At 38.4% G+C, this 16,222-nt stretch overlaps 1 protein-coding gene across 1 annotated transcript; it reads left to right on the forward strand.

Annotated features, from left to right (window-relative positions):
* The first annotated feature begins 1,006 nt into the window (after positions 1 to 1,006).
* Positions 1,007 to 15,753, forward strand: LOC148658444 (lysosomal proton-coupled steroid conjugate and bile acid symporter SLC46A3-like). Its single transcript, XM_088639633.1, has 6 exons — positions 1,007 to 1,203; positions 1,899 to 2,115; positions 3,538 to 4,408; positions 8,666 to 8,749; positions 9,456 to 9,612; positions 12,367 to 15,753. The coding sequence occupies exons 2-6, from the start codon at positions 1,924 to 1,926 to the stop codon at positions 12,443 to 12,445; spliced, it is 1,383 nt and encodes a 460-aa protein (XP_088495759.1). The 5' UTR covers positions 1,007 to 1,203; positions 1,899 to 1,923; the 3' UTR covers positions 12,446 to 15,753.
* The last annotated feature ends 469 nt before the right edge of the window (positions 15,754 to 16,222 follow it).

Raw genomic sequence — 16,222 nt, forward strand, 5'->3', positions numbered from 1 at the left:
CAATTGTTTCAGACACAATAGTGACTTTCGTGTTAAGACATGTTTCATAAATTGACTGATTTTGCTTTAAATTATTATTTGCATATAGAAACTGCATCATATCAGCTACATAACCTTCAAAACAATGTAAGAGGTACATTAAGGTACTCATGCAAGGTACTCATGCAAAATGTCTCATGAGATATTTTACTGAAAAACATCCAGTGCAAAACATTGTCACTACTGTACACATTATTTTAAGAAATACAATAGTAGTTGACACCTTTAACCAAAATATAGCAACAAATGTTTTACTCTTGGTGTGTCTTGGTTCAATTCAAGTATCTGGCTATAGATCTAACACTGTAACACAGTGTGAATATAAAAGTGTGCAACCATCTTCTGAATGCACTCTTTCCACTGCATATTGATCACACAAATAGGCAGATTCTGGGCTACTGCTGTCAGATATGTATTTAAATTTACAAATGTATTTTAAATCAGAATGTGGATTAAAAGTGTTTAAATCAAAATATTTAAAGGATACAATTAAAATCTTAATTCGCGATGACGTGAAGCCAAAACCGATATTTTTTATACAATTTAGGAAAAATACATAGAGTATTTTATATACAAAAAAGCCGCGGTTACTTATATTAATACTATTTGTAGTTTTAATGAGTTATCGAAGCTTCAGCAATTTCAGTTGACTTGCTGTAATTTGCAAAACATGGAAAAATCTTGATTTTACGCGTTTTCAAATTAACAGCATAAAAAACTTAATCTGCCACGAAAGCACACAAAATGCGACCAGTTTCAAAATATACTTCCGTCCATTCTCAAACAGGTGTACATTGAATATGCATAACGACTTCTAACAGTCGGATGAACGCAATGAAGTATCTTCGGAGTTCAGTACCAAAATGACAAGGTTAGCTTTCTCTCCGTGCGGCTCAAACTGCACAACGGATACCTTATGATTGACAAGGAAGCGAGCCCAATTGCAAATGAGGCACGTGTTCAGCGAGGCTAGAGTAGTCCTATTGCAAATCAAGGAGGACGAAACCCCCAGGAAAGAGATGTTTTATAATTCCGTACCAGTGTCTTGCCTAATATAAAAGCAAACAAATGCTTTCCAAGTATAGATTCGTTCTTTCATACAAGAGATCGTTATCTACGTGCTGTCACAGAAAACCAGCAATACTAACATAGATGAATCTTTAGGTAAGTTTGTGCATTGTACTAATTGCTTCGTGTCATTGTCGTGTGTTTAAACGAATACCTGAAAAAGGTAAGCTATACAACTACGAATTTATTGCATGATTTCTAGGTTTTATTTTTCTGATGATCTACTTACTGTGTTTATTGCCTGTGGTGAAATAAATTTTCACTATAGTAATCTTCAATTCGGAATTTTTCACTTCCGTTCAAAGTTGTGATTATTTTACGGTCGAGAATGTTACTTTCAGGTAGTTAATGTAGCTCCACATGTAGTTCACAGTTTTTAAAATTTGTTCATTTATTACCATTGCAATGAAGTCTTGTATATGCTAAAATATCTAATAGAGTTTGTTTGCTTAACCGCAAGCTGGTGATGCAGTGTTTCATATGAAAACCTGTGCGGAAAGTTGCGCATTTTTTAATGATTCATCGTCTCAAAGGAGTGTGAAAGTATTAGTGGTAGAAATATTTTCTGTAATCGAACACGTTTATCTGTGTTTTGTATTTTCAAAGTGCGACTTTGAAACCCTTAACGATTCGTCTAGCGACATAACAACTGTAATGTATGCAGAAACAGCGCTTTGTTATTCAAAATAACCTGTAAACAGTAAGCCTACAGCGGTTTATATATAATACATATAATAATCTTGAAGCACTAGTGTGTCTGTGTAGTTTTTGATGCCCATTTCTGGTTGCAGACGGTGGTTTTGTCCAGACAGAGGAATGCAGGGTCTGTTTCTGGTGGAGCCCGTTGTCGGCTTTTATGCGTTTGCCAATTTTTTGGCATTTCCACTCCTGCAACAGTATGTGTACCGCCGACTGTGGCAGCAGGTGACGAACACCTCATATCCAACTGGCAACGACAACACGTCCGCTTGCAATCCGAACAGCACCAACGTCACTAACCATCATGAGGTGAGAGACTTCACTACAGACACTTTTATAGTAAACGAGCGAGGTGTTTTCGCAGTTTGCCAATGGTTTCACCCCGTTTGTATAATTTCCCCCACTTTGTTTCACCTAACTTTTCACAAACTCAACGTCTCTCTTTGCTGTTGATTTATTTTTAATTTAAAATAATATAAAATTTAATTTATTTCTGTGTGGGACTGTAAGAAAGGCTAAATATCTTCCAAATGTCCAGTCGTTACACATATTGACAATTGTGAGACGCCAGAAGTGCCCGGTCGAATGTTTGACACACCTAGTCTCTGTGGTATTGAGTTTGGCATTTTACCAGTCTTTTTTCCCCCACAAGGACAATAACACTGACTTAACAGCACTTCCATATAATTGACGGGGGATTTCACTTCTGCTTTTTTATTCTCTTTTTTAACAAGCTGTTGAGAAAGGCATTTTTGTTCTACTGTGACAAACAACATGAACTGTCTTTTGCTTTTATCTCCTTTCAGGGACATATTTTGTTAAAAAAAATACCCCATTGGTTCTTGAAAGTTGGGATGCAAAGACTATACAGTATATAAAAAGCATTTTCCTCAAGTTTTAGATACTAACAGGGTTCATCAAGTATTGTATTACCTCACCACATTTGCCAGTCAAATCTAATTGACTGAGGTGTGTTCCCTCATTAGCACAATGTACCTCTCTACAATCCATGAAGCTAAATGCTAATGTACCCCAGGTTATATACAAATAACATAAATACTTGTACAAATTAAAATGTCGCAAATCAATGATCAAGAATTGTTTCCCTTTGTAAAGAAGGGAAAGCACTGGCAGGACAAAAATAAACAAAGTGCTTAAGATCTTTGTACAGCAGTTTATAAATGCGAACAGATCTACTGAACAAGCCACCAGCTGTGAAATGACAACTCCCATAAACGAAAATTCCAGTTATCAGATTGATATTCTTTAAATAAACTTAATTGGCATTATTTAAAAAAAATTACATGGACATGTTCTCCAAACAGACTTGCTCTGAGCTTTTCTAATACACATTTTTAAGTATAAAGAATTATGTACCGGGGATATGACAAATGCGTCTATTCATGAGTTAATTAATAGTCCAATTAATTTAAATACCCAAAATTAAGATTCAACTAATTTTATCTTGTTATATTAATTTTTGAAATCTTGTTATATTAAAGTACATTAAGTCCAATGAGTACAATCAGCTTCAGTATCATTAATGTTTGGGCCATGTAAAACAAGTGTTGAAAATCTGAATTGGTGAACAAAAACTGAGTCGGCAGCCTCTCTTCTAATTTTGCAATCCTTTAATTATAAGAAAAACATCATATTATTTGCAGTTTTAGGGTACAAAACAATCTTCCCAAAGCTCTTATTTGTAATTTTCATTTTTCTTTATTTTTGCAGGATGTCCAAAAAGCAGCCTCTTTGTTCTCGCTCTACAATGAGCTGTTCTCCATCATTCCCAGCCTCCTGGTCACCCTAGTGCTGGTGTCTTACAGTGATTATCGAGGACGCAAGATCAGCATCCTCCTCCCTGTGATTGGGTCTCTGATCGCTTCAGTCACCTATCTCTGTGTGTCCTACTTCAGCCTGAGCCTCTACCTGCTGATCGTGTCCAACTTCGTGAGCTCTCTGTTTGGGGGCTTTGGGACTTTCCTGGGTGGCTGCTTCTCGTATGTGGCCGATATCTGTGATGACAGCAAGAAGAAGATGCTGCGAATGTCCAGCATGGACATGGTTCTCGGTTTGCTGTCGGGGGTGGCTTCCGTTTCGACTGGCTATTTCTTAAGGTCAACTGGTTTTAACTGGCCATTCTTTGCCTCTTCCGTGTTTCACTGTATCAATATACTATACATCATCTTTATCCTGGAAGAGACAGTTAAAAATCCTTATTCCAACATCCAGAACGGGCCCACCCACAAGCCTCTCAAGAAGGTGGTTTATGGAATCTACCTCCTCTTTGCGTCCTCGAGTAGGAAGAGGTCGATTCTGCTCGTCCTAATGATTTTAAGTTTCACGTTCTTTATTTTTGCCAACCTGGGTGGCATGTCCATTTTCATCCTTTACGAGCTGAACGTGCCCTTGTGCTGGAACGAAGTGCTGATTGGGTATGGCTCAGCCCTCTCCACCACCGTGTTCCTGACCAGTTTTGCCGGCGTGTACTGCCTTTCCTACTGTTTTTCAGAGGCTGCCATAGTGTTTATTGGGTTGCTGTCGTTCATGGCTGGCATGATCATGACAGCGTTTGCCAAGAGCACACTGCTCATGTTTCTTGGTAAGTGCCTTCATTTTTAACAATATGTCAAACTGCCTTTGACCTGGATATAATATTATAAACTATGTCCAATTAATGGTGTACTAGCAACCTGTTACCAGCAGCCTTTTTCCTTGTCCCAATTTATGTAATAATTTGACAGGGGGATTAAAAGGCTTATTTGGCTCTGCCAAATAACCAATTTAATTTTTTTCTGGAAAATGGTAAAAGCTTCGATGTCTAAATCCACCAACATTGTTTTACTTAAAAGGTTTTCAAAGACCATATAATAAAAATTATTTTATATATCATCTTTAAAAATAATTGGCTCAATATTGACAAAAAGCACTTTATCCAAAATACAGAAAAAATACAAAGCCAAGAAAACTAAGTAGATACAGAGAACACAACAATCACAAAACATCTCTCTGAAAAAGTATTTTTTTTAGCTAAGCTTAAAAGCACCCAAAGTGACAGTTCTGGGTTTCATCTGGAATTGTGTTCCAGGGCGTTGGAGCACAGCCGCACAAGGCACAATTACTCACACTTTTTATTAGTTCATCTTGTGCTGGAAACGGAGCAGTAAAATTATACCATGGGAATGAAGTTATGCAAGAGCTTCTACAAGTATCAAAACAATAGAACAAGAAGAAAACATTTAGCTCATTTTCTGGGATTAAGTTTGCCACAATGACTTATGTTTTCCTGTGGAGCCCTTAACTTGATTTTGTTTGCATAAAGATTAATTTTTATGCTATTTTTATATTTTGGGGTTTAAAAGAATCAGCATTGATTTCAAACCACAATAAAAGTAAAATATACACAGTAACCTGTAATATGTCCAATTTACATCACGAAATAGACAGAATTTCCAGGTATGCACAGCACCATATTCTGCAATTCAGAACGAGGCCACAAAATGTCCGGTGATGTGAAGTGGCCATATTACATTGTAAACAAGATTTCTGAATACATTTCTTTTAATCAAACAGAAATATTGCTCTCAACTTTGAGAGAGTTTTGCTGATAAATGGAACTTACTTGGTAACTCTGCATGCAGATCCCATTAAAAACTTTCTGCGGGGAAATCTGCTGCACAACTTGTACTTAATTTGCTTGTACATCGTATTACATAAGTTTTTATAGTGACTAGCAAGCAGGAAGGGCTGCATCACGTCACAATTTGCGGGATCTCTTGCTCTCACCTGTGGTGAGATCAGGGGTTAGCGATTACATGGCGACTTACAGTACTTTTACAAAGTTCACAATTTTTGTGCTTAATTCAAAATTTGTAACATTTTTCTATACTGTCAATGAATTTGTTAACAAGATTTATTAACTTGTCTGAGAAATTGGGACTACATTTCCCCTTTAAAGCCCTCTGTTTTCTACTGATAAGGAGAGATAATTCTAAAGCTCATGTCTGGTATTAGAAAATAATCCATCAGAGGTCTCACTTATGCAGTGTCTTTATACAGTGCCTTGCGAAAGTATTCGGCCCCCTTGAACTTTTCAACCTTTTGCCACATTTCAGGCTTCAAACATAAAGATATAAATTTTTTATTTTATGTGAAGAATCACCAACAAGTGGGACACAATTGTGAAGTGGAACGAAATCTATTGGATTTTTGAAACTTTTTTAACTAATAAAAAAATGAAAAGTGGGGCGTGCAAAATTTTTCGGCCCCCTTGCGTTAATACTTTGTAGAGCCACCTTTTGCTGCGATTACAGCTGCAAGTCGCTTGGGGTATGTCTCTATCAGTTTTGCACATCGAGAGACTGAAATTCTTGCCCATTCTTCCTTGCAAAACAGCTCGAGCTCAGTGAGGTTGGATGGAGAGCGTTTGTGAACAGCAGTTTTCAGCTCTTTCCACAGATTCTCGATTGGATTCAGGTCTGGACTTTGACTTGGCCATTCAAACACCTGGATACGTTTATTTGTGAACCATTCCTTTGTAGATTTTGCTGTATGTTTGGGATCATTGTCTTGTTGGAAGATAAATCTCCGTCCCAGTTTCAGGTCTTTTGCAGACTCCAACAGGTTTTCATCCAGAATGGTCCTGTATTTGGCTGCATCCATCTTCCCCTCAATTTTAACCATCTTCCCTGTCCCTGCTGAAGAAAAGCAGGCCCAAACCATGATGCTGCCACCACCATGTTTGAAAGTGGGGATGGTGTGTTGAGGGTGATGAGCTGTGTTGCTTTTACGCCAAACATATCGTTTTGCATTGTGGCCAAAAAGTTCGATTTTGGTTTCATCTGACCAGAGCACCTTCTTCCACATGTTTGGGGTGTCTCCCAGGTGGCTTGTGGCAAACTTTAGACGAGACTTTTTATGGATATCTTTGAGAAATGGCTTTCTTCTTGCCACTCTTCCATAAAGGCCAGATTTGTGCAGTGTAAGACTGATTGTCGTCCTATGGACAGACTCTCCCACCTCAGCTGTAGTTCTCTGCAGTTCATCCAGAGTGATCATGGGCCTCTTGGCTGCATCTCTGATCAGTCTTCTCCTTGTCTGAGCTGAAAGTTTAGAGGGACGGCCAGGTCTTGGTAGATTTGCAGTGGTCTGATACTCCTTCCATTTCAAGATGATCGCTTGCACAGTGCTCCTTGGGATGTTTGAAGCTTGGGAAATCTTTTTGTATCCAAATCCGGCTTTAAACTTCTCCACAACAGTATTACGGACCTGCCTGGTGTGTTCCTTGGTCTTCATGATGCTCTCTGCGCTTTCAACAGAACCTTGAGACTATCACAGAGCAGGTGCATTTATACAGAGACTTGATTACACACAGGTGGATTCTATTTATCACCATCAGTCATTTAGGACAACATTGGATCATTCAGAGATCCTCGCTGAACTTCTGGAGTGAGTTTGCTGCACTGAAAGTAAAGGGGCCGAATAATTTTGCACGCCCCACTTTTCATTTTTTTATTAGTTAAAAAAGTTTCAAAAATCCAATAGATTTCGTTCCACTTCACAATTGTGTCCCACTTGTTGGTGATTCTTCACATAAAATAAAAAATTTATATCTTTATGTTTGAAGCCTGAAATGTGGCAAAAGGTTGAAAAGTTCAAGGGGGCCGAATACTTTCGCAAGGCACTGTAAGTGAGTGTAACTCAGAGCATGTAGCGCATTCCCCTCTCGGGGAGATGGCAAGAGTTCTTCAGTTGACTGTTGTATTGTAGCAGTCTGAGAATATATAAGCCAACTGTTGAAGTACCAAAGCCTTTTCTAAATTGTTTGAGTTTCCCCAAATCACAATTTAGTGTTATAAAAAAAAAACACATTCTTTATAGGAGTGTTGGTCATGTTAGATTTATTCATGAAATACTATTTAGTACTATGGTAATATTCTCCCATGTCAAATAATACAGTGACCTTCTAATATTAGCATCCTGTATGTTTTAGATTTATTGTAGATTTTTTATTAAAACATTAGTACTTTGCCTTTTTAAAAACAACACTGAACTTAATTCCATATGGACCATATTAAGGTATTCTAAGAATAAGATTGTAATGGTATAAATATAATTGGCACCACTCGTCCAGTCTTCAAATACAACAGTTTCTAAACTGATATTAGATAATTTGACAGCAGTGTTACTACCTTCTGGCCTGAATTCATCAGATCTGAGGAGTTAAGCAGTGCTGGTCCTGGTCAGTACTGGGAGATCTTGAAGGAAAATCGGGTTTCTGCTGTAAGGGGTATTGTGGATTGCTGAGTCTAACTTGCTTGAATGTCCCCCTTAATATTTTACTCCTCCTCCTGATATTTAGTGTAGTGTGGCTACTGGTGTAGAATGAATTATTTACATCACCCCCCTTGGCCCTGGCCTGTATATGAGGTGCTTTGGGTTCTTTCAGGAAGGCAAGTATAAACACGAGGAACTAGAATATACTGTATTCATGTATTTTAAATGAATATGTTCCGCTAAGCATCTGTGATTTCTACTGTACCTGTATACATTACAATCTTGATATCCAAAGAATAGTCTTTGAAACAGACTTGTCTGTTTTCTGTAGCCTCTGTAATATATACAGGTACAGTATATTAATTTAAATTCTCCATACTTTGCAAGAGATCTTTATTTTTTCATGGCTTGTATTCAGATGTTTTAGGGATCTAGAGTCTCTCATTCACAATGACAGAATGAAGAGGTGAGCAGTTCTTCAGTATTGGGTCAGACGGCAGTGAAGCACAGAGCAGTGTTACATCACTGTTCTCTGTGAATGACATCACACAACACCCTGACCATCTTGTTTCTGTTTTCTTAGTTAGGTTGCCTATGCTTTTTGCCTTTATGCCTGCTCCTGTGTTGAGGGCCATGATGTCCAAGATCGTTTCGAAATCCGAACAAGGTAAGTGGCTTTTCCAGAAAAGCCTTCTGGAAAGACCAATCCAGGCATTCCCTCTCGCTGGCCTAGGCCATGCAGAATGGATTAAATTCTGCCAGTACTGGGTGGACCAAGGTCAGTGGAGATACTGTTCTGTGCCACTGCCTGGGAGTCTGTGTTGCAGCATGTTATGTATTTGTGAGTGCTGCTCCAACCCAGGTCCAAACTTGCAACATCGGGGACAGAGCCCAGGCTGTGCTTTGGAGAACGAGTACCCATACTGCCAGAGCCATTCAGGAGGCCTGACAGTTTGTAATAAAAATCCAACAAAAACATCCGTAATGCTTTGCTTTTCATAGATTTAGATCAGAAAACTGAAACTTTCCTCATGCAATGAATATGCAGAAATCCAACATTCACCCTAGGGCACTATCGACGGACACTTAATTACAGAAATCATTTCTATTTTAAACAAGTATCAGAGCTCCCGTGAACCACAAAAAAAAGATACCATTTTGTACATTGAGAATGAAAGAAAAGCCGAATTAAGCCTTTTATGTCGAGCACTTTAAAACGCTTGATCTCTCGGCAGATACACGTTAAAATAAGCAGCAGTTAATGTTCTCATTGTCTGCTTGTTGTTTTCTGAAGCTAGCGTTGTCCCTGAATTGGCATTCAGTCATTCCTCCGCGAGAATGATGAAAGCCTGCTGAATCTGCTCTCTTTGCAGGGGCACTCTTCGCCTGTGTGGCCTTCTTGGAGAGCTTAAGTGCCAGTGCGACGTTTGCTGTATTTAACAGCATCTATGCTGCAACAGTGGCCTGGTTCTCCGGCTTCAGCTTCCTTGTGGCGGGAGGTCTATGCGTGATCCCGATGATTCTGATGGGGTAAAGTCTTGACTTTTCCTGAACGTGGTTGGAGTCAGAGGTGGAATGGTGGCGCAGTGGTTAGCATTGCTGCCTCGCAGCACTGGGGCCTTGGGTTCAATTCCTAGTGTACTGTCTACATGGAGTTTGTATGTTCTTCCTGTGTTAACGTAGGTTTCCTCCAGGTGCTCTGGTGTCCTCCCACAAGACATATAGATACATTAAATGGCTTCTGCGAAAAACTGGCCCCTGGTGTGTGTGTGTTCCCTGTGATGGACTAGACTCCTGTGCTCGATCAAGTGGTTGGAAAATTTCAGTAAGATGACTTTGGGTACTCTGTGTCAACATGGTGTGTTACAATTGCACATTCCATCCAGAAGGGTTTCAAAGTGCTGACTTAAATGTATAGAAGGGTATCTACGGTATTTATCACTAAAATTGAGAACCCACTCAAAATTCTTCAGGAAGAGAAGAGAATAATTTAGTTCTCAAGTTGAACTGGAGTGGAAAAGTAGACTGAGTAAGAAGTGTGACTTAACCAAACCAAAGTTAATACTCCTACTCTTAAATTCCAATTTTATAGATTAATGATCACACCTATTAATGTACTTCTTAATATACATATTCATACTACTTATTTGTAGTGGCCTCCCTTCCCAGTATTGGTGAGGCCCAGCCTTGTTTACCTTCTGAGATCTGGCTGGATCAAGATCTACATCCAGATACATCTACTGTACATATACTGTAGATGCTGACTGACTTAAGGAGGATTAGGTGTTAATCGTTTGTGGTTTCCTAAAGATGAGTGGATTGGTTTTAAGGAGCAAGACTGCTTTCACAGAGATGCCTCAGCTGCTTCTCTGAATATGTGGTACGATGTTGGGGTCCCAGGCTCCCTCATGCTTGTTGTGGTTTTGCGTGTGTGCACCCTGTGATAGCCTGGTGTCCCATGCAGTGTGTCACCACTGCATTTTGCTGTGTGCGTCTGTAGCTGTGCCCTTACCAGGGCAAGCGTCCTTGTCGTAATGGATGGGTTGTCATCTCTTTAGGGTTCGATTTTTTTATAGGGCATATTTTAACTGTGTGAAAATGAGTTAACTGAACCCATGGTTGAAGAAGGTACATTATGGTCTTTTTGCACATGCATTCCAGTTTACTGCTTCCATGACCGAAATCATCTGACATTCAGCTGAAACTGTCCACCTTTGTATCGGAGTGTGCTTTCAGCTTAATGATTGTCTTTTCTGCCTGACGCTTGCATTAGTTAACCCTGCGCTGTATTGTTATATTATTGCCATTTTATTGTTCACAATTTTATTTCACTGCTCTGTCTTCTGTGCAACAACAGTGATGGCCTCTTGGCAAGGTTATCACTGTAAATGGAATTGTGCTCTGCTGACTTAAATTATTACATAAAAGAGTATAATTATTGACTTGGTAGGTTAAGTCATAATTAACAGCTTATGCTTTCTTTTTCTGTCAAAAACTAGAAAACAAAAGTATGTTGAAAATATTTAGATCCGATAGTCTTTAAAAGGCACGGTCTTCCTTTAAGAGTGTTGTTTCCTAATTCTTTATGAAAAGCACCTTTACAGTCACTGCACATAAAGAAAGTGCTGTTATTTAGGACACTGTAACTCAAAACCCCCACTGCACTATGAATTTGCAGTATTTCGATTTTTCCTTTCCAAGATTACCTTAACTGACCCTATTGTCCATGAATGCTGTTTTCTTTATCCCTTGAACAATAGTCTTCAGAGAGCAGGAATGCAGAGCAAAGAGCAGCAGAGTGTCATTGAAAATTCAATTCAAAGGAACATGAAATACCAGGAAATTTCTTTAATTTTGGACAGTTGTCAAGAGGTGCTCTATTATAAATACAGTGCATTTCAGTGTTACCACTCCAGCAAACCTTCAGGAACTCCTGGATAAGATCTGAAGCAGCTGACTGTTTATTTGTTTGAACAGATCATTAAAATTTCAGTGATTTTATGGGTCATGTGACATTCCACTCCAGTGTTGGGTGTCAAAGGCTGTTCAGCTAAGCTTTATATAGTGTAACAAGGTACATGCAGGCACTTTAACCTACACGTATCTAGAAAGGTCAAATTACTGTACAATAGGGGTTCTCCTGCCTAGTCTGGGGACACACACCTACTTGTGTTCGTACCTGTCAAGCTCTTTAACTTGATCCTTAACTGAGCTAACAGTTTTACTTGATTGGAGCCTTTCTGATGATTTTGCTACTCAAAAGCTGGATATCTCAAGTTAGTTATGAAATGCAATCATTAGAAAGCAGATCTCCCACATGTTTAGGAAATTAAAGATTTCAAATATCCCTATTATTAGGTCAGTTAAGGGCTCAGTTATTACACTAAGGTCAACTGGAACACAAACAAGCAGGTGTGGGTCCCCAGGTCCAGAGTTGGGAAATCTTTCCTTAAAACAGGAGTAGGTAGCGATTCTGGTAGAGTCTTTAAGCTACCAAATTTTTTAAAAGCCAGCACTGTACTCATATTTAAGTAGTCCTGTGAGTATTTATAGTAGAAAGGTTCCAAACAAGTGGAATCTTCTTTCTTTTTAAAAATACACTCCCTCAGAAACAAACCACATGGCACACAAAACCTGAACATATCATCCAGTTAGTTTTACAGCTATTCTTAGCCTGTGTAAGTCAATGCTGAAAAGTGCTGACTCTTCATGCAGTTCTTCAGTATACTGTGTTATTGAATTGAGCCTTAACCACTGACTCGCTGTTCTTTTCTCTTCCCTCAGCTTTGTGGTGTACATGGGTGTTGAAGATGGCAGTGAAACCAAACCACTTTTAGCTGAAAAAGAAGCCGACAGTGACTAAGCAATTTTCACCTTACATCGGAAAAACAAAGAGAATTAGGAAGCCTGGCAGCATCGGATACTGCGGGACTCTGAACATGGATAATCTTGGAACATGGATAATCTGGTTCACTAAACCTTTTCTTTAAGAAAACTAAACCAACTAAGCACTTTAACAGAGCACTGCTCTTTTAACCAGTGTTGCTAAGCCAAATGTGTCAAAACACCATTACTCCCAGCATCATACCATTTAATTCCAAAAAAGGTTTCTTACTCTTGAGTTAAACTGTGGGCAGCAAAATCATTGTCTTGAGTGCTGGCAAAGTACTTTTTTACCGTTTGCGTGTCAAAGTGCATTTCTAGTTATATTTCTCTGCTTCTTGAAATTCATTATAAACATAGATATTTCTTCCGCTAAAGAAGGAGATTGCTTGAAAGGACTGTGTGCTTTTAAAATATGGGTGTTTTGTTTATTCCAAAGACAATGAATACTTTTGATTCATGTTGTCATGACCTGCCCCGCTGGAATTAAGACATTTTGCTTTTTAGTGTAGAATTAACAGTATTGGGGCTGGATAATGTTTCGTGTGCAAACAAAAAAGAGTCAGGCTTATTTTCTAAGTCTCTGCAGGTGGAAAAATCCAAATAGAATGTCAAGCAAATGTAATTATGCAAACGGGGTAGTGTACATTTTTGTGACATTACATTTTGTGCATAATGAGCATGGAGAGAAAGCGAGGATGATTTTTTAGACCGACTCTTTGAGCCAATGATACAGGAAAAGCTTAGTAATATTTAAGATATTAGATGACATTTGTCTACCTTCTCACATAACTATTGTAATGCTTAGAAGCATTGCCAGAGAGAGCAACATTCACTGTACAGTATATTGCAGCAGGTTTTATTGACCTTAAGGCCTTCTCATTGAATTACGCAGCCCTTTCTATTGGCTAAAAAATGTAATGGTACCTATAAAATAGGGACCAGTGACTCAGCCCATAATATTTATTTTCTGTGTCTTTTTTCACTCAAAGGGTTATTATAAAGATTAACATATTACCCAAAAATGTGTTTCTAAAACACATGGACTGTGAAAAGCACAGAATTAAAGTAAATTCTTTGATCTTAAAAGGTAATTAACTAGAACATTTTGGATTACAAATCTATCTTGTGCAAAGTTGCCCTTTGCATTCATAATATTTTATTGTTGCTAAAGAATTTTAGCTTGAACTTGAATATTGGCAATATAAGATATTATAGTTGGGGGAAAAAAAGCTCTGCAGGTTTTCCAATTTGCACAACTCACACGGCAATGGGGGCAGTATCAGCATTATTTAGGTCGCAGTGACCCCTGCGACTGTCTCAGCTGTCCTGCAGACTTGTTGAGGCAGAAATGAGGGGTGCAATGCTCCTTCAATCAACACTGACCTTCCTGCAGGTTACCACGACGAACACAATGTCAAAAAGTTGAATGACTCAATGGATGGGGGAGTCAGTGTGGCAGGTTGGCACTTCCTCATTTCTCCACGTGTGAGCATAGGAGTCATTGCTCTGAATGCAGACATACTGTAAAGACAAGCGCTGATTCCTAATTGTGCTGGTAAATAACTGTCGAGAAACATTTTCTAAAAGAAAAATGGCAAAAGATAATTAAAATGAGCCAGTTTACTAATTTAAGAGAAGCTACTGAGTGATGTCAGAATTCTGTACCTCAAAGCTCCAGCTTTAATATTCTTCCCCCTGCTGGTGGACTTTCAAAGAGCCGTACATGTACAGTATCTATTAAGGCTTAGGATTGTGAGCTGTGGTAAAGCTCAAGGTCTTGGTGATGAGAGAGGTCTGGAGTACAGCTGTCATTTTCAAGCTGTAGGATCATCCTGTACTGTGGCTCATGTCTTCTGTGGTTTCTGGTACAGACCTAAACATCTGAAAGTGGCCACTTAAAATTTTTATTAAAGCTCTTTTTTATGATGTCCCCAAAGGTGCACTTTAGACAGGAATCATTTGATAACAGCCCAGGTACAGTGGTGTTTTCTATCCATGCAAAATGAAAGTCACCTGCTAGCTTGGACTGTTAGTGCAGAAATCACTAAAGGAAACATTGGTCAATCTCAAAATCTCAATCTCGATTTCAATTGGATATCTTTTTTTATACCACAAATGAGATCCTTATGGTGTAAACATAACAAGGAAAGAAAAAATAGTAAATTCACCCCTATAAGTCTGTCTCTCAGCTATGACTTGGTCTATGAGGTCCCACAGAAGGGAACTGATCTTGTCCATAGAATTATGATTCGAAAACCGTGGTGTTGGTGGATATATAGTAGCTGTATAAGTGAAAGAGTAGTTTACTGTGTCATATAAAAGGTGTGGCTTTGTCTTGGTTTCGATTTAAAAAAAATCATATAATTGAGTATATCAGGTGACAAAAGAGTAAAATTAATGGTGGCTAAGTGTGTACTGTGATGAGCCTGAAACACTTATGTTCTAATGTTCTTAGAGGAACTTTTTCTCATGGGGGCAACCTTGTCACAAAATAAAAGTATCAAGTACAGTACATGAGATACAAAAAGCAATTCAGTGGAATGTGTGTTGCATATTAGATGTCCACAGTGTTATGTTACTACATAATAGGTGTGTTAAATTTGATTCTACAATCAATATGAGAGTACCTATGAATGTAATTTAGGTACAGTATTTTTATATCCTTGCTTTCTCAAGGGTATCTTGCGCAACAGCACTTTCAATGCTTTTTGCTGCTTTTTTAATGCCTTTCTGAATGGCAAAGAACTGAGGATCAGAATCCAAGTTTCCTTTATACACTAAACAAATCTCACACTCAAATTTCTTTTAAGCCTCTGTCAAATACTTAAAGAAAACAATTATGTTCCTATTCAAACTGCAAGCTGTTGTTCGTCATCAATCCATTGTGTGCATGTTCGAGCGGTAGAAACCACAAAGTAAGAAATGTGATAGCCAATATACAATGGATGCTAGTACCCATCTAGACAGTTTGAATTACAAACCCTGCACTTTGGTGTATAGTTTAGTCGAGGCCTGAAGACGCCAGAGTATCAGTTCAGGTGAGTTTAAAGATCATAAAATTCTTCGAAATGTGTTTTTAATGACGTATATCTATATAAAAATAAAAATCCTGTGTTTAGGCATTAAAGCACTATGTGGTAAATAATTTCTCAGTTCTCTTCAATTCAATTAAAAGCAGGATGCTGTACAAATTCATATTTTAGGGAGATGACACCTATACACCTGATTTTGTTCATTCAAATAGTTTTTTGCCATGTGGACAGCAATAAACATCTTTGAAAATCAGTGTTTGTTTCAATCTGTTTGCCTTTCCTCCCAGTGACATCATTAGGATCTCTGTTGAATTAAGGATGACTTTATTGCAAAATGTTGTCGACAAGTATAAATGCCAATTATTTTACTAAAGTTTTGTTTTCTTCTCCACAGATGGCAAAGGATTGTAAGGTAACTGTTAGAAATTTTTATGGTTTCGTTTTGTTTCGTAACCTTTTTTGTCACAGTAACCCATGTAATTTGTAATAAACTGTTCCCGTAAGATTTTCTTGAAACTTTCGGGTTGCATCCTACTGGGATAGCCATGGTCTGCAAGGAGCTGACAAAACATCTACGGGATCTTATTGTTGAAAGGTACTGATCAGGAGAGGGGTATAAAAGAATATCAGAGGGATTGGATGTACCATGGAGCACTGTGAAGACTATCATCAATAAGTGGAGACATTGCCAAGATCGACATTGCCGAAAGTTTCAAGGAAAT

The sequence above is a fragment of the Lepisosteus platostomus genome, chromosome 7 (genome assembly GCF_059453375.1).
Source record: "Lepisosteus platostomus isolate fLepPlt1 chromosome 7, fLepPlt1.hap1, whole genome shotgun sequence".
NCBI lineage: Eukaryota > Metazoa > Chordata > Actinopteri > Semionotiformes > Lepisosteidae > Lepisosteus > Lepisosteus platostomus.